Genomic DNA, 25,620 nt, shown 5'->3' with positions numbered 1-25,620 from the left:
TGCACAAATCACATAACAACGATACATAACAAAATAGACGTAGGATAAAATAAAACCCTGTACAACAAACAGTGATACTTCAGGGCAATCATACAATCAGATGCACATGTCCCCATCCAATCATAACAGTCCCAAGCAAGACTTTTCAGTTAAGTCTTATATACGAACAAGGTCTGAGTTTTTTTTAGTTCAGTAATAATTATTGATTCATTTTCTGCACTGTTTGTCTGCTCTGAGATCCCTATCATTTTCCTATAGACAATATAGTTCTGTAAAGTTGAGCTTATGTTGCCAATACATTTTAAAAGTAAAAAACAAACAAGAAAAAAAGGACTGTTGGACCCAAATTGTAGGCATGTATCTGTTTCTTGATATTTCAGGATTATATGTAAATATATATTTGTTTATATGTACGTACACACACACACACACACTCACACACACACACACTATGCATACAGCTGCCGTTACACATTAGTGCAATGCAACAGTGTTCAGTGTCAGAATATTAATTAAGCGATGGGAAGTAAATCAAACCTAGTGGGCTTTTTTGGAACACCTGGTTTTAAATCAATAAATGCATGGTTGTGACTACTAGCAAATGAGTAGTTTATACCTTTGGGAAGGAAATATACATATTTGACAGACACAAATATTATGTATTTTAGACCCACTTAAGTTTTGAATTACCTTACTTTTGTTAGACCGCAAATAATAGCTTCATGTCAGAATAAGAGATCACTATTGCTTTAATATAAACACGTATAATTGGTCTATATATTGTTTCAGTCTGCTTTGTTCTCATAATGTCATTTTCTTTTAATTTCCACTTTAATATTTGTTTAGCTAAAAAGTAACTGATATAATAGCTGAAAAGTGCTTGCCATTGCTAGAAATACTACAAACCCCTCCCCCTTACTTATAAAGTCTTCCTCAGCTGGAAAGTTTTGACATCTGCTGGTTTGGGACACGGCTGAGCAGCTGTCAGCAGCAGGGTAGCTGCTTTCAACAGCAGTTGGCGGGATGGCTTGGTGCCAGCTTGTACCATCTGCGTGCCTGACATTTCCTTCTAATTAACAGAGGGGTTAATTGTTCTGGCAGGCTCAAATGTAGTGTCTAACATTACCCAAGGGAGACATGTACAAGTGCCAGAGTGGCAGGGAGCTGGGAGAGCATCGCTAATACAGCTATTGTCATAGAACGCTTAACAACCACTGATGGTTATACTAGCCGGGCACATGCAATAAGGCTGAGGTGTTTTTTTATTCTGATGAATTATGCCAAGCTGCTGTAATGATGTAGAAAGAATTGGGCTTAGAAAGGCAAAGACCACTGCCTAGGGGCAATTGTGAGGGAACAATTTGCATGTTATTACTGCATATTCATAACTAATTGTGTTAGGCTTTGCTAATAGAGCAGAATGACAGTATGAAAAATCGAGCAGCCGTTTTATAGCCAACAAAGCAGGCTGCTTTTTTTCACCCCTGTGAGTGCTGAATGATCATTTAGACACTTAGTTGCTAAATATAACAGGTCCTACCATTTGTCAGCTTGACATAATATCATTTATAAAGCAGTGTTCTAATTTTACCTTTATGCAATTAATTTTTTTGCAGTACTTACCGTGTCACATTAAAAATTGAGATACTTATTGCTGTTGTGGAAAATAAAAAAAATAATAGCACATATATAATATATAGATGTATGTGATATATAATATTTTTTAACCTTTGTTTTCTTTCTGTAATACATAGAGAAAGGGAAAGAGGAAAATTTTCCTGTGATTTGACTTTTTTGCCCTTTTTATACAAAATATATATTACTAGCCTGCTACTGTAATTTAATTGTATACCTTATTTATGGAATTAGCAAAACATTAAATATAAACAATAATACAAAATATATATTTAAAACATAAATCTATATTAAAATAATCAAAAATATAGAAACATGCCATCTATCCAGCAGTGCTTCTGTGATTTAATTCTAATGTGATATACTGTGACATATGCATGTTGTGATAAATCATTAATTGTATATCATGTTAATCTTCATCCATTTGGCTCAGTAAGGTCAGTGATGTGATGACATTTTGGGTCTATGTTGCATTGTATGGTGGTGCAGTCATCTCTTAAATGATGGGGTAAATTGATGCCCTCTGGGTGTATAGGGCTTTGAGCTGAAAATTGCACAGTTCCTTCAGTGGAAAGAGTGGCTGCCAATCAGGGCACGGCAAGTAAAGGTCCTGCTTGTTGTCAAATATAGAAACATTTGTTCTCAGAATAGTATTTATTGTACTGTGCAACAAACCCTCATCCAGGGAGAAGCCAAGAACGGTATGAAACTGCAGAAAGTTAATAATATAGTTAAGTCTTAACATTTGCACTGTTAAAACAAAACAACATGTCTCTTCTCTCCTGTTCCCTTTAATACCACTAGTACAACAGGTTACTAACTAAACATTTTAGATTGTGAAGGTATTGTGTGTGTTTGTATATAATTTTGTTACTGCAGCTTACCTTTATCTTTTGAAATAATGCTAACAGATACATTTACTCTAAATAATGTATTTCACAATGATATATAAATGTAGGCCTATTCCCTGTATGTTACCCACATCTAGAGTTTAACTCATATTTCTTTGTCCTATAAAAAGTGAATAGAGCTGTTAGCTATTTTTTCATTATTATTTCTAATCCTCAGGTGTTTATCTTGTTTTAAAACTTTTCATAAAAGCCCTGCTGTTTTGTGTACCTATTTCTTTTCTTACAATCATCGGTTCCTGCTATCCAGATCAGATGCCTCGTGTCTTCCTTTAAGGAACTTTGTGTGTATAAAACAACAATTTACATATTCAAAAATGAGATGAGACAGATTTGTTTTGCAGCTAAACATTAAGAAGCAATATTTATGGGATCTCACTGTGATACCAGTTCTTTACCACCTGATGCCTAGGCGCTTGACAGCTGTCGCTCGGAGCTCAGCACTGCGAGTCAGGAGTCTTGTTTTTTGATTTTAGACTTCGAGGTGCATGTAACTCCCAGTCAAAAAAAATGTCTCTCTCTCTCTCTTTCTTTTTTCTTGTTGATTTCCACATAGCCACTACAGACTCGGTTTTATAGTTTTTGCTACATCAAGGCAGGAGTGCTGTGATACCATATTGGACTGCTCTTCTTAAATCAGAATTCAAATCATGGTATCCCAGATTTTAGCAGCCCACTCTAATGTAAGGGTCAGCCCATCATCCCTGCATGCAGCCTGCCTCTGGAATATTAAGCTCGAGATTGTTTTGCTGTCCTTGAAAATCCTATTTGAAAATGTATTTCCCTGCTACCAGACACCTGTACATCACTCTGATTTGACTCCATTTGGACTGCATTGTCGTCTTCTGTATTAGGCCTGCTTTGAATCTGTTATTTTTTTTGCCTGTAGGTTTGGTGCTCAGCTTTATCAGCATTGTCTTTCTTCTTGCTCTTTAATTACATTTTCTGTGTTTATCAATTATCGGATTATGTTCAAGACTATTTCTATTTCAGCTTTATTTTATATTTGCAGCTATATTTCAGTTTTTTCTAGGTAAAATACTGTACTAGGTAGTGTAAGCTCAGAGATTATTTTTTATACAATCTAAAAAGGAATAGCCACACACTCAAGACGCAGCTTGTATTTTGTCCAATTTATCTATTTAGTAAGGCCTGCTGCTGCCATCTGCTTTTCAGACATCAATGAGATAATCTTTCCAGCTACTTGTTCATCTGCTGCATTGGTATATAGTTATTAGCGGAACTATACTTTTTACTGTGTAAAAAGAGGAAAATACAGAATTTTATAGTTAATTACAATGAACAACAATATCTGAACACCGTGCCTTTCAGTGACAAGATTATTTTAGTTTTCAGAAAGCAATTTTTTTTCCCCTTTTTACAAAGAAAAGAAAAAGTAAAATAAAATCAGCCACAGTCCAAGGTGAATTCTACCTCCCTGTGTCTGAGTCTGGCTAGGATTAGAACAAAAGAAATATAAAAGAAGTTGAAAAATATGATTACCATAAAGAATGCAGAAATTCTTAGTAGTAATTACAGTACAAATATGGTGGAAGAGTCTAGAAAGGGTTCTTTATTAAAAGGTTTTAGAATTGGACTCCTGTTTAACTATACCTCAAAGGTGTCATTAGAAACACAGACCCGCACCTTTTGTTAATCTTATAATAAGGACATTGGAATTCATGTGTCCATGAATATTACCAGTAAAGTAGAATTCAAGCTTACAATCAACAGTAGAGTTTGGGGTTGCACAAGTGTCTAGGTGTCTCATTTGAAATGTGTCTATTAAGGTATTTAAATGGTTGGTACTCCCTGTCATATCTCTCACACAGCCCTAAGCCAGAAGATATTATGAGGGCACATGTTGATGATCTGAAGTCCCATCTGAAAGCCAAGGACAGGATTATACAGAGCCTAGAAGAGGAAATGAAGAAGAGTTTCCTCAAAAAGGAGCAGAGCATAGATAAGGTAGGCTTTTTTTGGATTTCTTGGAAACAACTTTGTTTTTAGCTGCAGCAGATTTTTTACGATATTGCTTACTGCCTCTGCCATAAGCTTTACATGTGTTGTATATTAAACAATGTTCTCTGCATGTGCTGAAGCACAAACATTTATGCCCTTAAGGTTTTAAATACCGAATCAATTGAAATTTAGTTTTACAGCTTCCCACACCTCCTTATGAAGTGTCACAAAATTAAAAACACTGCTGTTTTATTGTTTGTGGGTTATGCTTTTACAAGTTTAAGAGATGTAATTGGTAGACACATATATTGTCTTCAAGGATTTTATGATAACCCGCTTTATAGTACAGTGGTTTGTGGAAGAATACTTACAATTACATGGGAAAAAATAATTAGATTCAAATGATGTGGTAATGACATCATTAAATATAAACTAAAGTGGACTGTATGTAATGGTTGAATTCTTAAATATTGCCAATCTAATTTTTTTATTTTTTTTTATTTCGTTTATTTCGTTTATATATATATATATATATATATATATATATATATATATATATATATATATATATAAAATTAATGGATCTGACTTTTAATGATTTTTTATGTATTTATTTTTTAGAAAGCCTACAGAATCTAAAGTATTTTAGTAATCTAAAGTACTATGCAATTGTAAGGACCATGTTTATGACATTCAAGATTAGTTGAATTGGATATTTTTGTGAAATTAATTAAATGGCAATTAATGGCAATGTTTTCTTCCAGGCCTCAGAGAGAGATGATGCCTTCTCAGTGTTACAAAGTAAATTACAAACTCTCCACCAGCTTCAACTGGAAAAAGTTGCCCAGATTGCAGATAAAGATATTGCAATGACGAAACTCCAGACAGAGCTTCAGTTGGCACGGCAGGATGTAGCAGATATGCAGAATGAGGTAATTACAAAAAAAAAGGAGTCCCAGTGACTTTCAGGATTCTTTGTTTGTCTTTTGTACATTTATATTTTCAGTAATATTATTTAAGGGATACTACCTATTTCTTATCAAGATATATTTTATTATCATTCATTTGAACAAATATAATAACCATCCCTGCTCAAAGGTTAGGCCTACATTGACTGATGTTTCCTTTGTTTGGAATTAAATATTTTTGTATTTGTCTGTCTAGCTGTCCAGCCAGAAGGAAAAGGTTAATGAGTTACATGCAGAAATTGGGCACCTTCAGGAAGAAATGGCAGCAAAGGATGTGCGTAATGGCATTTTAATAAAGTCAAACAAAAACCTTGAGGAAAAAACAGCAATGCTGACTGTTGAGGTAAGAGAATAGGTTGTTTCATGTTCTCATGTTATTCTCTTATTGCTTTTCTATTGTCTCTTGCTGACAAAACACAGTGTGCTTCTGAGTATAATCAAAGTACCATGTACACTCTTTCTTAAATGTATTTTTCATGAATTACAGAATTAATGTCATGTATAATAGATCATTGTGCCTACCTTTGGCAAGTTAAGTGATTTAAAAATGTATGTTAATGTAAGCCATTTTTATTACAGCATATGATCAAAACATTTTAAGAAGATTTGTATTTATCTGGTTAACTTCATGGTTATTTTCATCCTCTGCTGAAAGAAAACATTGTAACAGGTAGTTCTGTTCACTATGAACTAATATAAATCCCGTCTCCTGTTCAACAATGTTAGCACAGCTTGATAAATAGTATTGTTACAATTGTAACAGGTAATATGCTTTAAGATTGTATTTTCGTTTTTTATTTAATATATTTAAATATTAGATGTTCATATATTGTTTTGTAAGCCATTCGAGGTGTTTCTTTATACCTGAAATTTTTTAAGCATAATAAAGGATAGTTGGGTCAGAGCATGTTTCGTTTAAATAGTTATTAGTTAATAAATAGTTAATACATTTAAATAGTGAATGAAAACTGAGAAAGCAGTCACAAATGATCAAACCTATTAGATAAATTGTTGAATCTTTATATGTATATATAATTTATTTTAGAAATTAGTTTTGAATCAAATGGGTCAGCCATTCAAAATAATAATCAAAAGAAGACTTATCAAAGCAAGGCAATTTCTCGACTAATTTATACCCGCTTAATTCCATGTGTAATTTTAGCTCATTCTTTGATATTAGTCCAATCAATTGTTTTAGAACTGTGTAGCTATAAAATATGAACTGTTCCTAACAGCCTGGAATCTAGTATAACTGAAGTGCTTGTGTCCTCAGGGTTTTTCAAACATAAATGGTTTGACTAATGCCAGTAAAAGTGTTAAATACATTTTAAAATAATGTCAAAGCTGTTGGTCATCATTGCCTTTGTCTCAGTGGTTCATTTACATGATTTCTGTCTTAGTTCTTAGTATGAGTTTCTAGATGTCCCTATACTTTCGACCACCGTTATATACACACAAACTGAAATTACACATAATATACACACAAGCTTTAATTAAGTATGCTGCTATTGGTTTGGATGTATTCATACATCCAAACCAGTTGATTTGCAAACTAGCATGCTAGTAACTACATTTTGTGAAGCTATGGCGTCGAGAGCAAGCTAGTGTTCAGTCAAATAATGTAATTTTTTTCTGATTTTCCCCAGTGACTTCTAGCAAAGCAGCTCCAGAGTTAGCACCCATGTGACTTCATGGCCTAGTTCTCGATTTCTGGTACATAGAATGAGCTGGACATGAATATGCACAGAATATGTTTATTTATAGGATAACCTGAGAAATTTCAGGGGAGTTCCCCTTTAAGTGCCCAGCAAGCCATAATGGGCACTATTACAGAAGGTAAACTTAGACATCTCTGAGTCCATCAGTCCCAGTCAACCACAGTCAAACAGCAATCTCAGGACTATAAGCAGTATGCATAGTCCTGGGCCTAAAACCAGTAAGCAGTAACATTTCCAATATATATAATCCTTAGTTTCAGAATACCTTCCACACAATTGTCTGTATATTAAAATTAAATTGTCTCCCCCTCCATCCTTAATTTCTTGATATCTTTATAATTGATTAATGTTACTTTGTAAAAGTAGAGATGAATAATTTATTACCCCTATAGCCCTTGGCTTAAAAGAAAATGTTTAATTTTAGTAAATGTAACTGTATTATGAAAATTAGAGTTGTCATTCCTGGTGATACATTACATTTAAGCACTCCACTGAGTCATTGAACGAAGACAGGCAAAGTTTGTCAGTTGCCCCATGTGTTTCTAGCAGAACTCTTTTCAAAACGGCATAATGATAATGAAAGATTAAAGACATCTTGTTTAAAAAGCATTTGATTGTTAGCATCTGCTTTGGCGCATTTGATAAATGTGTGTTAATTTTTTCATCACACATTCCCAGTCTGGCTCAGTGATTTTTATTGAAAATGTGCCAAATCGAAAATGGAGCAAATTGAATAAACAGTACTTATTCCTAACAGGGAGCATAATTAAATATGCAAATAACTCAAACGATATCATTAACCTTAGCAGAGCGTCAGGGGCTCTTGAAAGCTTTTGTATTTGAGTTTAATCTGGAGATGTGCTTCGATCAAAGGAAACAAATTTGCGTCTAGTTGTTGACATTTTGCCAAGGACATGAAGTGGCAACTGCATAAATGATCTTTCAGCATTAATGTGGGTTTTTGCATAGAGGTTTCATCTTGAGATGCATCTGCTTTGAATTGTATTAGGAACAACTAATATACATTTTCAAGCTTTTTCACTGAAATAGAACCAGCTCGCATCACATCTTTAAAGAGAACAGAAGCTGGGGGATGCACTCAATATAAATAGGACAATAAGTCTTTCTTTTCCCACTAAATTATATGGCTGATTTATTTATTTATCAATTTTTGTGGGGAATGATACATATACATTTTTTTTTAATACATACTCTACACTCATGGATGCTATTAAACCATTTTGATTTCATAGTAAAAAGAGTACATAGTTCAGACTGCTTCAGTTATATGTTGTGGATCACTTAATCAGGGGAATACAACACAAATAAACATAAAGCAGTTTCCTCAGCTTTTGTTAGTGAGTTTCAAGCTTGTTTTTCTAAATTCCTGTGCTGTAGTATCATCCCAAGGAGCTGCAGACTTCTTGATGTGTTCTAACCTGTGTTGATTCTGACATCTCAGGGATTTACTACTATACACTGTCAGTGTAATGTGAAATGTTAACATGATGCAATTCAAAGCTGTACATTCAGACTTCATGTATGAGGGTAAATGCATGACAATTTATACATTAGGAATCACTTCTGCTTAATGCAATGTGATTGGGTAATACAATAATATAATGTAAATCTTTTTTGACATTCCAGATATAGACCTGCTTTACCAAAACCAGACTGTTAAAGGTTAAGTTTTTGTTTCTGGCAAACTTATCCTTGCAAACATTCTGACTTTACGAGGCCGGATCTGCAAAAGTAATAAAAGTACAAAAATGTTAGCTATGGCTCCCTTAAAGCTCTATTTCAGAACTTGACAATACGATTTATAAATGAAGTTGAACATTTACCTTGAAGAGTCTGTTTTTTGGAGGCAGGTCACATTTATGTATTATGCTATTTGAAATATAGACATATTTTTTCTGCATTAGCCTACAGCTTTCAGATGTCAATTAAAATCTGGTGGAGTGAAGATTATCTCGTGATTAGTTGATCTACTGTGCTGTGGCCAAAATGACATGCAATTCAGTGCTATACCTGAGCTGTGTCTGCAGCTTCTTGGCATTGGTTACTCCTAGCATATGCTGTTGATTATCCTTCTGGTGGGGGCTGAAGAGAGCTGCTGTCACCCTAATTACTTAATAATATAGCATATTTTAACAAAGTCCCTGTGAATATATATTGCTATGTGTGTATCTTGGCTGATCTATTTACTGGCTCAAACAAAGCTTCGGGCATGTTCTAGAATTCCACTAAGAGGGTATAGCAAGTGTTATTGAATTGGTTCCTCCCTTGTTTGTAAACTCATACAGGTGGAAGGGAAAGGCTTTTTGACTTTTTGTAGAAAGTTACCCAAGCTAAGTGAGGTCTTTCTGTTTTCAAGTCATCTGTAGATAGCTGTGCAAGCACACTTTTAGTTCTCCAGTCAGAACAGATTAGGCTTCTGTGCTGGAAGCGGTGTAAGTCAGGAGACCAGGAGACAGAGCAGTGAGGGTAGATTAATAGCAGTGAAACAGCAGCATCTTTGATTATGTGGTGAAGTTGGGCTCTTTACTCCTTAAAAGGATGAGAACGAGTGTATTAAAGGCAGGGATTTGAGCATTAATTTCCTTCAAAGTAGGTTTAAAGAAGTGAGTGACTGAGGTTGGCATACAGAACCCATAAAGATTAAGTCCTAAGAATATGCATTTTTAAAACAAGAAGACTGTGATGATTTGGCACATTTTTTATGAAGACCTGGGCATGATTATCATATAAATGAAAAGTCTCTGCTTTAAGATTACAGTACAGCCCATGGTTTGCAACAAACAATGGTGGAGGAAGATAAGTAAGAGCCAAAATAGTGCTGTAGAACAGTGAACAGTGTTTTGGAATTACTTATTTGGTGAACCTATAGTAGGTCAAGTAGCTAGTAAAACAGGTAAACATATATAGGCCTGTATTTCTGGAAAGTGGACCGCAAGTGTCCCATCCCAAACTATAACTTTACAGTTTTTTTTTTAGTCATTTTGGTTGAATAATCCAAATTATTATAATTTAATTTGTAAAATGTGTTTTTTTAATTATTATTATAATTTTTATGATTATGATTTGTTTTCTACTCTTAACCAATCAAATATGTTTTTTTATGACCCATAGGGCAGAAAACATTCAGTTTATCTTGGTTTCCTGAAGCCTAGCAATGTCTTCTGTTTGTTTTTCAAACCATTTGAATTAAATCTTAAAGATAATAAAGCATTAAGAGATTTCATGAACTGTGTTCTGCTAATTTTTCTTCCAAGTAATGTTTCTGATGTTGTTTTATAATTAATGTTAATTGCCTGTATTACACATCTCACTATACGAATTTGCCTGAAGCCTCTTTAATTCTAATGCATGGTTGGGGATTCCCTGAATAAATGATGGCTAATTAAATACGTTTAAATGTTCAAATCCTTTATGGTTATGTGCCCATTCCTTCTTCTTAGGTAAAGAACAAGAGATAACCACACTTGATTGTGTGTACTGTATAAATGTAGGTGTTAGAAACATTTATTGTAATTATAGGACAGTTGGTTGTACGGTTTGTATTATATAGTGATTGTGGATACAGTCCAAGAAATGGATGCTTAGATTGAACTAAACTTGGGAGTTTTAATGCTTTGGAAAATACAATATTGAAAGAGCAAAAATACTTTATTGAGTGAAAACAAACAGGTAATAGTCAAAGAGAGAACAAGTTTTAAAGTAGCTCACTGGTTTCTGTTGAAGTTAGTAAGCCCTGAAGGCAAAACCTACAGTGTTGTGTTGGGACCATATGCTTGCATTAGTCTGTCAGCAATAGAAAACCAAGTGATATTCAGAATATTCCCAAAGAGAGATACTGAAACCTTTACACAATTTTACTACCATTAACAGAATGGGATACATAGAGCCTAGTCAAGTCCTTTTCCTTAAAATGTTTTTTCTCTTTTATTTTTATCATAACTGGTATTTTTTGTTTCTATTTTTCATTCACTAAATTGTGTGGATAAGTTAATATTGAGAAATGAAAGGTATCAGAATGTCTGCAATACAATCCACTTTAACAACACAGTGCATTTTACTCTTTGACTTCCTTCAGTAAATCATTTAATATAAATAATTATGTATAAAAATGCATTTAAGGTTCTTTTCATTTGTTTTGATAGCTCCATATTCTTCCAATGCATTTCTGATAATATTTGCAAAAACTGGGCACAGTTGCATTATGGAGTTCATACAGTGCTTTGCTAATGCGTGAAAATCACAATTATTGCATGCAGTTGGTTTAATTATTTGAATGTATTTACATAGTTATTTTTTAAGACATAATCCTTGAAAACTGGAAACATATTTCTGTTTAAACATGATAAGCCCCAGGACATAAGTAAATCTCCTTGGCAAGAGGGTGTAATTTGTAAGACAATTTTATGCAAAGAATAACCATTACCTAGTATATTTAGAATTCTAGAAATGGATTATTATGTGCAAAAAGCTGCAGGGATATACTCATTATTTTTTATTATAGTATACATGTTTTTCTATTATTCTCTGGGAATGTGCTGTACTTAAGTGAGCGGGAAATCTTTATCCCTCATTTTTTATTTTTTATTATTTTTTCTGTCACAAATTGCTCATGTGTTCTCATGGTGTGCGACTGCTTCATCTTGCAGAGTGGAAATGCGTAGGTACATAGCATGTCATTTAAGATGTAATACATTTTCTAAAAATAAATAACTAAATGTAGTTAAATTATTCTTTATGCTATAGTGGAAATAATTGACTGATGAATGCAGAAAGGGGGGGAGATGACAGTGGTTTTGGAAATTAATTTCTTCAAAAACATTTGAGGTGGTGTGTTGGGCATGGGCTAAGGGTATTTTTTATAACTTCACTCTTGGGATGGTCCAGGAGCTTTCAATTGAATATAAAATAAATAAACAAGAAATACATTGCATAAAATTGTCTTCCATATTACACCCCTCTTGCCAAGGAGATCTACTTATGTCCTGTAAGCTAAGCTTTCTAGTCTCATTCTTAAAAACCTTTCAGTCATTGGTGCACACTATCAAGTTTACTGGTTTATCGTTTTACAGGTAGATTTATATTGTGAAAAACAAACATTGGACAGGATTTGTAAGTTCTATTGCAATAATGTTATGATTTGAACTTTCTTGGAAGTAAAACAATTGTCTCTGTCTTCTATAATCGATCTGCTAGGACTGGAGTCTTTTTTCTTGTCCAGTCCATCAAGCAGCAGACAAACTATGTTCATATTCCTGTTTTTCTCACACTGTTTTTCTTAAAAGGAAGAAACAGACTGTGGTTTATGTTTTATAAATGGAATAATAATACAAAAAATAGTCAGATGTTTATTTGTTACTGCACGTTAATACAGTATTTCTATAGTTAGGTGATGAAGAAATAATTGAAATGTAAACATTCTCAAATACATTGGCGATAATGCCTATATGATGCAAAACGGGCTCACAAAGTGTTAATGCTGATGAGACAACTTCAAGATTATCTTCTGATGCGTCTGTAAGAGTGTGATGTGCACTTTTGTGAGGTAATATATCTAACATGGAAATAGGATAATCTACTAACTGGGTTAATGTACAGCAGAAAACCTCAAGGTTAAATCAAGGTTACAACAGAACATTAAGAAAAGTAGCAGTCTGGTCCCGTGGGATTTGCACTGCACGTGCTGATTTAATCAGTGATTTTTTTTCTTTGTCAAAGTTGCATTCTATAAGGTGAAAGTACTGCCTGTACTTGCCAACATACTTCTAGGATTAGTCTTTATGTAAATGTGCAATTGCATTTTAAATGTATCCACTTATATCCAGGTTAGCCAAGTTTTTCAAGTTAATGGATGGCCAAAATATGCAGTACGTACTCTGTTCAGAATTATTCTTTCACAGTGCAAGGAGAGGTCCAAGGCCTTGATTTCACTTTTGTACATTGGTACTTTCTAAACTTAAACACTCTGTGAGCCCACCAACAAAGGCAAGTTCTTATTTTTAGAACTGTATGGAATGATACATTTCCTAATCTTTCTGATTCACTTCACAACTTCCTGTTGAGTTGTGTCAAAATCATCATCTTGATAGTACAGCTGTAATACACAAGTTGAGGAGCATTAACTTCTTTAACTTTCCCTTCATCAACTTGGTGATATTCCAACACTTGACTTATCCAGCTTGCTGTATACAGAACTTTGAAGCCACTGCCTTTTTAGCCAGGTCTTAAAAATACCAACCCGAACCTCACAAAACCTTCAAACCATGACGTCATCAAATAAGTGAGCATGATATTTAGCTGTCAAAGGTTTTTTTTAGTTGCTATTTTAAAGGGAGGAATTGATCTGTGTAGTGGAAAGTACTTAGAGTACGAAAAGCACTGTTAAGTCTGTCAACTAGACATCGGGGACTGAGAGGACAGACAAATAGGTGTGAAAGGTTTACAACAGGACTGAGCCATCATACATATCATAATATTCTGCTTTGTGAAGGGAGTTGTGTTAAGATAATAATTATATGAGAAACCTCTGTGTATAGCTTTGCACACACTTCTAACACTATTGTGAATGAGAACCACTTGACTATGACTAAAAATATTGCCTATTGTATTATTGGACCTATTTTATTAGTGATCAGCTGACATTTCTGAAACTGTAGCTAGTCTTAAAGAATATCTACGAATCGAATCAACATTCAAACTAATAAAGCATTTATAAGGAATTAAATTAGTTACCTTTTTCCTCTTCAGTTTGTATTTTTTCATCTCTGACTACAGTACTTAAAGGGAATTTAGCAGATCAAATTTCTTAAATTTTTTTATTCTAGAATTGTCTGCTGTTTTCATTGCAGTGTTCCAGTTTTATTTGTCTAGGTTTTATTGTTTATGGAGTATGTGAGGGATATTTTTCATCTCTCACTCTCAATATTATGCTTCCTTTGTGTCCCAATTTCTTAGTTATCAAATCTTTTAATAGTAACATTGGCTTTAGTCATAGAAAACCATTATATATTGAAACTTACTTACTAACAAAAATGTTATTTCTTAAGTAAAACACTTTGTATATCCATATCATTATGATGATTTTTTTTATTGTACACTGAACAGAAAATGTTCATATAAGGACATTAGTCAATTGAAATAAATTTGTTAGGCCCTAAACTATGGATTTCAAGTCTCAAGTTTTGTGGGAGTGTGTGATTGGCCTGCTGACTGCAGCAATGTCCACCAGAGCTACAGTCGGGTCAAGACCCTGGTGAGGACGATGAGCCGCAGACGCGCTTCCTTGAGACGGTCTCTGACAGTTTGTGCAGACATTTTTCGGGTGTGCAAACCCACAGTTTCATCAGCTGTCTGGGTGGCTGGTCTCGAGACGATCCTGCAGGTGAAAAAGCCGGATGTGGAGGTCCTGTGCTGGCTTGGTCCATGTGGTCTGTGGTTGTAAGGCGGTTGGACGTACTGCCAGATTCTCTAAAACAACGTTGGAGGTGGCCATGGTAGAGAAATTTACATTCAATTCTCTGGCAACAGCTCTAGTGGCCATTCCTGCAGTCAGTATGCCAATTGCACACTCCCTCAAAACTTGAGACATCTGTGGCATTGTGTTGTGACAAAACTGCACATTTTAGAGGCCTTTTATTGATCCCAGCACAAGGCGCACCTGTGTGATGATCATGCTTTTTAATCATCTTGATATGCCACACCTGTTAGGTGGATGAATTATCTTAACAAAGGAGAAATGTTCACTAACAGGGATGTAAACAAATTTGTGCACAAAATGTGAGAGAAATCCACTTGTTGTGCAAATGGAAAATTTCTGGGATCTTTGAAACGTGGGACCAACACTTTACATGTTGTTTATATTTTTGTTCAGTGCAGATTAGGGGTGAACAGCTTCCACAGTTTTTTCATAACCTTCATAACACAATAAAATACAATGACATGGTGTAGGGGAGCTGCAGTATTATTTTGAATGATAATTATACTTTTAAAACTTGATATGCAAGCCCAATAAAATCAAAACATCAGCCAACCCATCTGTTGTCAAATGGTGGCAAACTTTGTAAGAGGCTCCATGCCTACCCGATGGAAAACTGTCATAAAGTATAAATAAGCATTGGGTTTGGAGTTTTTTTAGTGGTGGATTCTGGTTTTAATCCAGACCTCTGTCGCCAATATATCTGCATTCATTGTAATAGTTCAGTTCTTCTCTGGTATTGGAGAGCTTAGAAAATATTTTGATAATATGTGGTGTGTAGATTGTATGAATCAAACCAGCTTCCCTTTCAGGTTTGGACATAAGCAGTGAGTGGTCAATACCAGACTTATTATTCATTACATAATTTTGTAATTCCCATGTGGATTCTTCATGGAATAATATGTGTTTTTATTGTCCCTCAAGTGGTAATGCAGAATGTTTAGTATAATATATTTGGAATATTATTTTTTAATAATAATATTGCATAAATTACATCATACAGAAATTGTAATATACGTTTTTGTGTATGTATGTTGCTCCAGTAAAATGCCCAGCTGTATAAATGGGCACAAATGTAAGTCGCCCTGGATAAGAGCATCTGCTAAATGACAAATAATGTATGTATGTATTTATTTATTTATTTCCCCCAAAACTCTAGCCTTCTAATTTTCTGAAACCTTCATATATATTCACTATGGTACTGGTTTGTTTGATCATAATGAAAATATTCCTGGTATTGTTAATGTGTAGATCATTAGAGAGTAACTCAGACTTCTCCCTTGTGGAGTCAATCATTAATTTGAATTTCAATTTAAAATATGTACCAAAACTGTATGATTACGTCTGACTTTTTTCTTTTCTCTTTTACTATCAACAGCCACAGACTCCTTTCATTTGTGTTTCTGTAATGTAAAACACAAGTAAGATGTAGTTTTTGATTTTATGCATATATATATATATATGTATATATATATATATATTATTTTTTTTAATCATCATACTGTAGATATAATGCAGGCTTTGAGCAACATTATTAGAACCACAATAATGCTACTCCAAAGCTGTTTTCCTCTGGGTATATTTTAGTGTTTTTAGTAATATTTGTCCACCTTCATAATGTATTTTGTTTATTTGGAATGTAGATCTTGACAGCCTCAGAAACCACCTTTAGGATAATGCCCACACCCTCATGCAATCTTAACAATAATATAATTATGACAACCAGATAAAATATGAACACAAACTCAATTTGAAGTAATATATCCTGTAATACTTCTGGCATTCATTATCTTCACAACATGTTTATTTGAGCTGAATGCACCAATAATATTTCAGTTCTAAGGGAAGGTAGGGGAGACTCTGTGCGCTCTGGGCCGTGTGAGGGACTCCTGTTCATGTATGTTATTGTGAAATAATTGGTGTACTACTCATTGATCAAAGAGGTACTTCATCTAAATAATGATTAACTGTTTGTCAAAAGCTCTGAGACTGGGATCTGCTCCAATCTGAATCTTTGAAACATCACAGCACCTACCCAGTCACATCATTCACACACAAGTTGAGTATGTTGGGTGTTAATCTCATCCTATAGCTTTTCAATGAGGTCAGTGTATCAGTTTCAGATTCTGTTGTTCATCTTGTTGATGTAAATAATTGGGGTTGAGTGTTGGCTGTGTGTTTAGGGTCATCTTGAAAAACCAATCCTTTCCCCTTCCTTGTGTGTATTTAATGACCATTTCAATTGGAATTATATCTGCCTTACCTTACAGCTTACAAACGTACTGTAAATAAACTGGCAGATAATCCTCATGTTACTGCCCCCGTGTGTTAATGTAGGCATCACACATGCGTTTCTCCTAACATACTGATTCATCAAGGTCAAAATCTCTAACATGGTTTTTGTTTATCTGTCAGTACCACTCTTTTCCAATACACTTATTTTTTTCTTCATGATTTAATGTACATTATAGGTGTTTTATACCTCATCTGAGCAGTTTTGCGTGTTAGTTGTTTGTGGTCTGCGCTACATGAAGTGCAAACTGACCCTCTCAGACTACCCTGCACTGTGAGGGGAAATTATGAATACACTATCAATATAGGATATCTTTCTTGAGTTCATAACTGACCTGTTGTGCACCATTTCTCTATTTTTTCTCATGCTGGCCAGCCTATTAACTACTGTCTTTTCCACATGATTATTATCCACCTGCACAATCTTAATAACATCTTTCTACGAGGGTAAAACAATTTATTTTAAACCATTGACTTATAACAGAGTGTAAAAACATACAAACAAAACAAAAATGAATCAAATGATTCTGCATTGCCAACTTGTGTATATATATATATATATATATATATATATATATATACTGAAAAACTTTTCCTATACTTTCTATCAAGCACTGGCACTGGTTTAATTATATTTGTGAAATATAAAATAATGTGCTCTATGATATACATTTGAACATCTACAAATATCCATTAATTATGCCATGCCTTATGATATCAATATAAAACCACATTTGGGTTTTAAATGTATATTGATAGTAATATGTGTAAGACTGTGTATAATCTATATAGTTTAGCTCTGGATTTCAATATATTTTCCACCTTCTTGTTGCTCCAACTTTATTGATGGTTAACAGAAGTAAAGGTCCCTTCGAGTTAATGAATATTTTCATAAAAATACTCTGCATATAAATGTTTTAAAAGCCTTGTCATAACATTCAAGAAGCTTGCACATGACAGCTAGCATCTGTTACTGCATTTTCATCTTAAATATTTGATGATTACCTTTCCAAATCCAACAGATTCATAGCCCAAAGGGTTTCATTTTCTAACAGCATATGCAATTCAAGAGACATTTATAAGGGCACAGTTCTGCAGAAGAATACGACATCAGATTACTTACGCCCAAACAAAAAATTGTGAAGACAGATGCAAAATTACTATGCAGCAAGAATGAACAATTATACATGCTTTCAGCTTCGTAGGCTCCTCTTCCTGGTGGAAGGGTATTGCAACATTTGTAATGTAATTAACAGTGCTTAACATACATATTTGCACAATGTTGTGTGACTCAATAAGGCACAAAAAACATATTCACCTACAGATCTGCTGCATTTAACTTAAAAAACATTATATATATATATAGGTATTTTTCAATGCATAAAATGTTTAATGAGAAAAAAATGATCATTTAATACAGAGAACACCAATCTATTACGTGAGTAACATATTATTATGTGATAAGACTGAGGTTTGTACATTGATAGGTCATTCTCACTTGACCTTGTATGCATGGAAAAGGTAGCTCACCATGGTAACCTTGGTCTTCAGGCTTTCCAGACAGTAAATCATTTCAGCCCTCTTCATGTAATACTTTTATTGGCTGCGCAATTGAAATGTCATGCTTCACGAACAGAGAAGCTAGTAATTTCTTACGCGTGATTAAACTACCTCTGTAAAGCAGAAACATTGCTAGCACAGAAAAGGGGTGGAAAAAAGGAAGAATACAAAAGAAAACAAAAACATGAGTACATTTTGATAGAATTCTGAAATAAATAAACCATTTTGCAGATATATGTGCTTTATCAAAGAGGCTTTTTTTCTTGCTAATGTCTTTCCTGCTTTCTCTTGTGCCTATTGCATATGTAGACGGTCTGAATTCTGCAGAAGGTACATGGTACACCAGAGACGAAACATGCGACTGATATAAGAATCAGCTCTTTATGAATATTAATGGAGCAAGCAATTACCTTTGGGAAATTTCTTCTTTAGTTTAGCTTTACTAACACAAAACTCACCTTTGACGTGCCTTGGTATCAGCTGAAGTAATCCCAACAGGGGTTTAGAGCTGTTATATATTTGTGTCATTTTCTTAAAGATGTGCTAGCTCAGTTTCCTAAATATAATTTATTTTTGTGTGCTATCGGATTCTAAATGTATATATACACAGACGGGTTGTATTCCCAATTAGAATGACCAGTTTTTCTGTTTTCGTTTATATCTGACTTAAGCTGTCAGGTTGGCATATCATTAGTTAAATATATTATAAATTTTATGTGGATATACAGATGCACACTGTCATCTGGAGGTATGAATTTTATAAGGTTGTACTATTATTACCCATATGGTTGTTATTAGTTAATTGAGAAGATGATTAATTTATATTTATCATGCATCAAGTGATACAGTGCATATTGCAATAGACAGACACAAATAATTAAAACCTGTAATTGACTTTTGAAATACATTTTATCTATGGGCATCTTTGCATGTTCCTAATGAGAATCGTCAGTTTTATTTATGTCAGTGATAGTATTTCTATTATACTGATGTATGTTTGCTTAATATTGTCTTTCTCTGGTTTGCAACTTTGCATACTTATGCTGCAGAGGTAAAATCCCCCCTGGAACAGATAGTAGACCATGCAAACTGCCAGGGCACTGGTTCAAGACAAAGGAACAAAAGTGCTTTGACTTTCTGCATCTGAAGGACATGGGTTCAGTGAGGATCTTAACTCAGCCTGGAGTTGCTGGAAGTTTCCCATTCTCAATCTTGCATGGCATAAGGGTCAAGTTGCTTATTGATGGGGTTAGTGATTACATTCTGTAGGGAATGACCAGAACATTAGCACCAATACTGTTCTGCCAACTGCTCTCTTGGTTAAAGAACTAGAGTAGGCATTCATAGGCCCTGGTTGAATTCATTTAGGACTGCTCTAACCCTTTGTTTTTTGATTTTCAGTGGAGCAAACTGTGTCAATCTGTGGAATGAAAGGCCTAAGTACAAGGCCACCCCTTTGACTCGAATGTTGAATTTGTAAAATGTTTATTGTTTGTAGTTACCTTACAAAAAGACACCTCTGGCTTGCAGCATTTCCCCCTGTTACTTCACTGATTTTACACCCAAACCTACAGGTTAAGAAAAAGGGGGAAAATAATATGTTAATGTGACAAGAAATCAGATTAATGTTGTGTATTTTTCTTAAGCAAAAGTAAAAAGTAAGGATGTTTTTTATTTATTTATTTATTTATTTATTTAAGGGCCTTAAGCTATTTAGAGTGAAATTATAGATCTAGAATAATTTAAATCAGTGTTTAAATACTGATAATAGAAAAACATCTGAATTGATTAGTCTTCGAATGTTTACAGCTCACTTTAATTGCTTAAAAACGCCATTTGTCAGCTTTATGTTGTATCGACAAATGTTATTGATTTATCAGATTTTGGCTTTGTCTTGTCTTTTGTACATAAAATTCACATATGCTGTTCAAATGGGAAATGGTTGTATCGATTTCCTTAACTTGAGCCCAAATGCTAAAGATTTTTGGATAAGCTTTCTCATTACTTAAGCCAAAATCAATAAGAAAGAGCATCTTTTAATGAATGAGCAGTTTGAACACTGTACTGCAGAAATGGGGTCCTGTTCATCCTCTGCTTTACGAATCGATCACCTAGGTTGCTTAAGTGAGGTCCAATTGGTTGACATTGTGGTTTGCTTTTGTATATAAACTTGCAGCTTCAGAAAAGAGAGGACGAGATACACAGGCGGCAGAAGGAAATACTTTCCCTGCAACAGAAAAAAGATGGACTCCTTGCTGAGGTATGAAATTAAAACAAAGTGCTAGACAATGACACCTATTTTAGTCCTTGTGTTTACAACAGTACATTTAACCACTGTGCTTCATCAGATTTTAACTAGAGTTGTTTCGAAGATAATGCATAGAATTTTTATAAACAAAATAAATCTGTCTTCAAGATTTAAAATAGTTGTTTTTGTATTAATTATTTTATTTAACAGAAGCATTCGTTTTTTATGTGGATGCTGATGAGGCAGACAATCAGACTGCTGTTAGCATACTTTATTAATCTTTGGCAAAAGGTAGTCGGTTATAATAATATCAGTAATCATATGCAGTAATAGTCAGACTGTGGCATTTTGACCTATAAAAGTTACTTATTTTTCTTAATTTATTAGTTTCAGTCACAGGAATACAGGATTTCACAGATTCAGAAAAAGCAGCTGGACAAAGATGATGAAGTTGCCCAACTGGCAGCTCAGAAGCAACAACTGCAGACTGAACTTGAAACCTCTCGTAACTTATACAAGAAGGCCACATGTCAGGTACAGTACCGAGATACCATTAACTACCCTGCACTGCACAGTTACTTCATAAATTACCCTAATTACCCCTCTGCTTAATTATCTCAAAATGACCTATTGATGTATATGGAACCCTGATAGAGATCTCAGGTTGCACTATATAAAATGTATTGGTTTTCCGTTAGTTCCAGTATTGACATCTGTCTTACACTTTTGGTAAAAATCTTGATGTCTCCCATTCTTTTAAGTGTTACTTTGCGTAATATAAAATTATTATTATTAGTATTATTATATTTGCCTGTTTTTAATCTAATAAGATGTTTTTAAGGTTCTTTATAAATACATACATACATACATACATACATACATACATACCTAAATTCCAAGAACGTGAAATGCATCAAAATGTATTGTTTTATTTCCTTTTCTAATGTAAAGTTTGGTTTAAATGTCACACATTAGCATATGAACTTTTAAATGAGCTTGTTTGCTCAGTGATGTTCATATGTAAATAAAGAAATTGAATCTATAGATTGAGTTACTGTGTGATGTGAAGGACTTATGTTGTATTTATGGTATTAATTAAAAGTGTGATTGAATCCTGTTTGCAAAGTATATAGATTGGCTGATTATTTATCTATATACAAAAAATACTAAAAAAAAAAAAAAAACTTCCGCAATGTCTGAACTTGAATAAAAAATAATTTTAGTTGGAATTGCAGACAGTGCTTCCTTGTTTCAGAAGAACATGATTGACAAGAAGTATTCCTAATATTTTACTCTTCATACATTATTCAAGAGTACATCTCACTGATCCAGTATTGTTTGAGAATCTGTTGTCATCACATATTTGTTATACCTACCGTTATCAAATCTTACATCTAAAGTACCAAAGAGAATAATAGTTCCACACTACTGTTTTAGGTGACTTTAGTGTGCTTATGTATTATTGGTACCTCACTTAAAATCCTAACTGAAAAAGAGGGGGAAAAAAGATTAAAAGATGTACTGTACAGTTAACTGCTATTATGCATTGATGGTTATGCAACCATTCCTATTTTAATCAGTAATTAAAGCAAGGAAAGAAACATACATATTCAGATTCATATTTATTTTATAAGGCTTAAACCTTTATTCATTCTGACAGCAAATTGCCTTTTAAATGGGTCTAATGTCATAATTAAGAAATAATTATTATATTACTGTACAATGCTATTTTAATAAATTATACAGTGTCCTGCTGTTGTACAGAAATGTGATGCCTTTGGGCATACTTGTCTGAAATATTGTCTTAGAAATGTAACTAAATCAGACAATCATTTTATTATGAAGTGGCATCTTTGATGTAATGTTTTTCTTTTCAGTTCGCATACTTTTCCAAGTTGAAACTTAGCTTAAATGTGATCCCTAAAGTGTAAAGGAAAAGGTATTATATCAGCCAAAATACCTGTTGCATTTACAATTTTCTCCAGTGCTGTTGTTTTTATATTCCTACATGTTGTCTGTTTCAATATCACTTTGCTGAAGATTTTTTTTCTTTAGGTATAAAGCCTTTCTGCAGCAAATATGACCTGTTTTCTCACAAAATAGGTTGATTGAATCTGTCACAGGATTGAAGCTTAAAGTAAATTTGCTGCAGTACATGGAGAATCACTGAAATGTTAACCGAGAACAGCAGAATACAAAAACCTATCCATTTTATGGAGGATCAGTGTGTTGTTTTGTTCTTTGTCTGTGCATAGTGAATCCTGAGAAGACTACTGAGAAAGTAAACTAAATTATGTATTCCCTCCGTATATAAAAATGATTTAATATGTTCTTAGATTTCAGCATCATTGAGTAGCTTTAATGTTGGCCCTGTGGTACCACATTTTGCTCTCATGAATGTATTCAATGTCGGTTTAAATGTAAAATGCTGGTAGTTAAGAAATTGAAGATGTAACATTCCATACCAAGTACCTGCAGGGTTTCTTGAAAAAATACATCCTTTTTTTTAGACCTTAAAACTAAGACAGTATGTATGATAAACACTGTTTTTAATCAGGTGGTACAGTTGTGTTGTAGCACTGAATTATTTAACCTTTCTATGACCTGACTGTATTCTATTGTCTCAATCAAGAAACCTAATTGAATCTGCTTTGTTGTTCAAAGACTGGTAAGAGATACAACAAAACAAACAAGAAAAAAGAAAGATTTCTCTAAAGTGTATGTTATCTACTGCATTCACTAACAATATTTCTACTCAAGTATGTATTTAAATCAAACAATGTTTCTTTTGCGTCTAAATTCTTAGTTTCTTAGAGGGATCCTAACATTGTCTTCTGCAATGACTATACATATATACATATATGGCGTTTATTCCAAATAACTACAAGAAACCCCGGCGTCGATTGGAGACCGCTGTTTGTATTAAACATTCATAAATAAAAAGACATGGCGGCCTGGAAACATTGCTTCATTGTAGAAGTAGGCTAAAAGGCCAGACTTTTATTCATTATTTTTTTAAATTATTATTATTTTTTAATAATTTGCTTTCCAAAGATGTAAACAAATCACATTCAATGTATGGTGAACTATACACTGGATTGAAAACAAGACACCGGAAATTCTGTTAGCAATCTAAGATTCGATATACTTTGAACTCTCACTAATAAACAAAAAGCACTTCAACAAAACTGTGGAAATATGCTTTAAACCAAACCATCAACATTATACTTCATTAATACATTGTTTATGTCACAGTTGACAGTTCAATCAATACAATTAACAGCAAAACAAATATACAGCAATATATATATATATATATATATATATATATATATATATATATATATATATATATATATATATATATAAATAAATACATAAATACATAAATAAATGTCCCTTTTCTTTATTTATAAAACATTGTCAGGTCTGTTTTGTAACCCGGTGTTTATTAGAGACCGGCTTTTGTTTACATGATTATGCAGAGCAACCCCACGACTATTGGAGACCGGCTGCTATTTGAGACCGGGCGAGTATTGGAAGTTTTACGGTGTATATATATACACACACACACACAATGCAGAATGAAAGAGAGAGAGAATACTGATTGACTTAGAGTTACAATAATACAAAAATGAAGATGATGTCTAATATGGATGATTTCCAGTTCATTTTTCAGAAATGTTGGTATCTAAGTGGTCTGATTGAATATTATCCAGCATTATAATGAAATTTGTCTAAAAAGAAAACATTTGCTTGTGTATTCTTGAATGGCCTTAAACGTGTTTGCATAAAAATAAATCAGTTGAGACATTTGAAAAATAGTTGTGAAATGCCAAGAGAAGATTACTTAAACTTGTTTTTCATTCTTGAGACAAGCACACATTTTTAAAACATAGTATTAATACTGAAAACAACATTAGTTATTTTAGTTAAACATGCAAGAAACTTACTGGTTATGTAGAATATGTAACAGGACTGTAGGTTTTACTGGAAAACCTACAGAACTGTGCAAAAGTTTTAGGCAGGTGTGAAAAAATGCTTTAAAGTAAGAATGCTTTCAAACATAGACATGTTAATAGATTATATTTATCAATTAACTAAATGCAAAGTGAGTGAACAGAAGAAAAATCTACATCAAATCCATATTTGGTGTGACCACCCTTTGCCTTCAAAACAGCATCAGTTCTAGGTACACTTGCACACAGTTTTTGAAGGAACTCGGCAGGTAGGTCGGCCCAAACATCTTGGAGAACTAACCACAGTTCTTCTGTGGATTTAGGCAGCCTCAGTTGCTTGTCTGTCTTCATGTAATCCCAGACAGACTCAATGATGTTGAGATCAGGGCTCTGTGGGGGCCATACCATCACTTCCAGGACTGTTGCTGTATGTTTGGGGTCATTGTCATGCTGCACAATAAATTTGGGGCCAATCAGATGCCTCCCTGATGGTATTGCATGATGGATAAGTATCTGCCTGTACTTCTCAGCATTGAGGAGACCATTAATTCTGACCAAATCCCCAACTCATTTACAGAAATGCACCCCCAAACTTGCAAGGAACCTCCACCATGTTTCACTGTTGCCTGCAGACACTCATTCGTGTACCGCTCTCCAGCCTTTCAGCAAAAAAACTGCCTTCTGCTACAGCCAGATATTTCACATTTTGACTCTTCAGTCCAGAGCACCTGCTGCCATTTTTCTGTACCCCAGATCCTGTGTTTTCGTGCATAGTTGAGTCGCTTGGCCTTGTTGCCACGTCGGAGGTATGGCTTTTTGGCCACAAGTCTTCCATGAAGGCCACTTCTGACCAGACGTCTCCGGACAGTAGATGGGTG

General features: G+C 33.9%; 1 protein-coding gene across 1 annotated transcript in view; it reads left to right on the top strand.

Moving 5' to 3' along the window:
* LOC136712943 (myosin heavy chain, clone 203) overlaps positions 1–25,620 on the top strand; it is a 63,424-nt gene that overhangs the window by 21,453 nt on the left and 16,351 nt on the right. Inside the window, exons 5-9 of the mRNA XM_066689780.1 lie at positions 4,376–4,511; positions 5,270–5,437; positions 5,670–5,816; positions 20,712–20,795; positions 21,171–21,317. Coding sequence (XP_066545877.1) covers positions 4,376–4,511; positions 5,270–5,437; positions 5,670–5,816; positions 20,712–20,795; positions 21,171–21,317 — 682 coding nt within the window. The remainder of the gene's footprint in view (positions 1–4,375; positions 4,512–5,269; positions 5,438–5,669; positions 5,817–20,711; positions 20,796–21,170; positions 21,318–25,620) is intronic.

This window comes from Amia ocellicauda, chromosome 2 (genome assembly GCF_036373705.1).
Source record: "Amia ocellicauda isolate fAmiCal2 chromosome 2, fAmiCal2.hap1, whole genome shotgun sequence".
Lineage (NCBI taxonomy): Eukaryota > Metazoa > Chordata > Actinopteri > Amiiformes > Amiidae > Amia > Amia ocellicauda.
The sequence above is the reverse complement of the archived record's forward strand: the minus strand, read 5'-3'. Positions and strand labels throughout refer to the sequence as shown.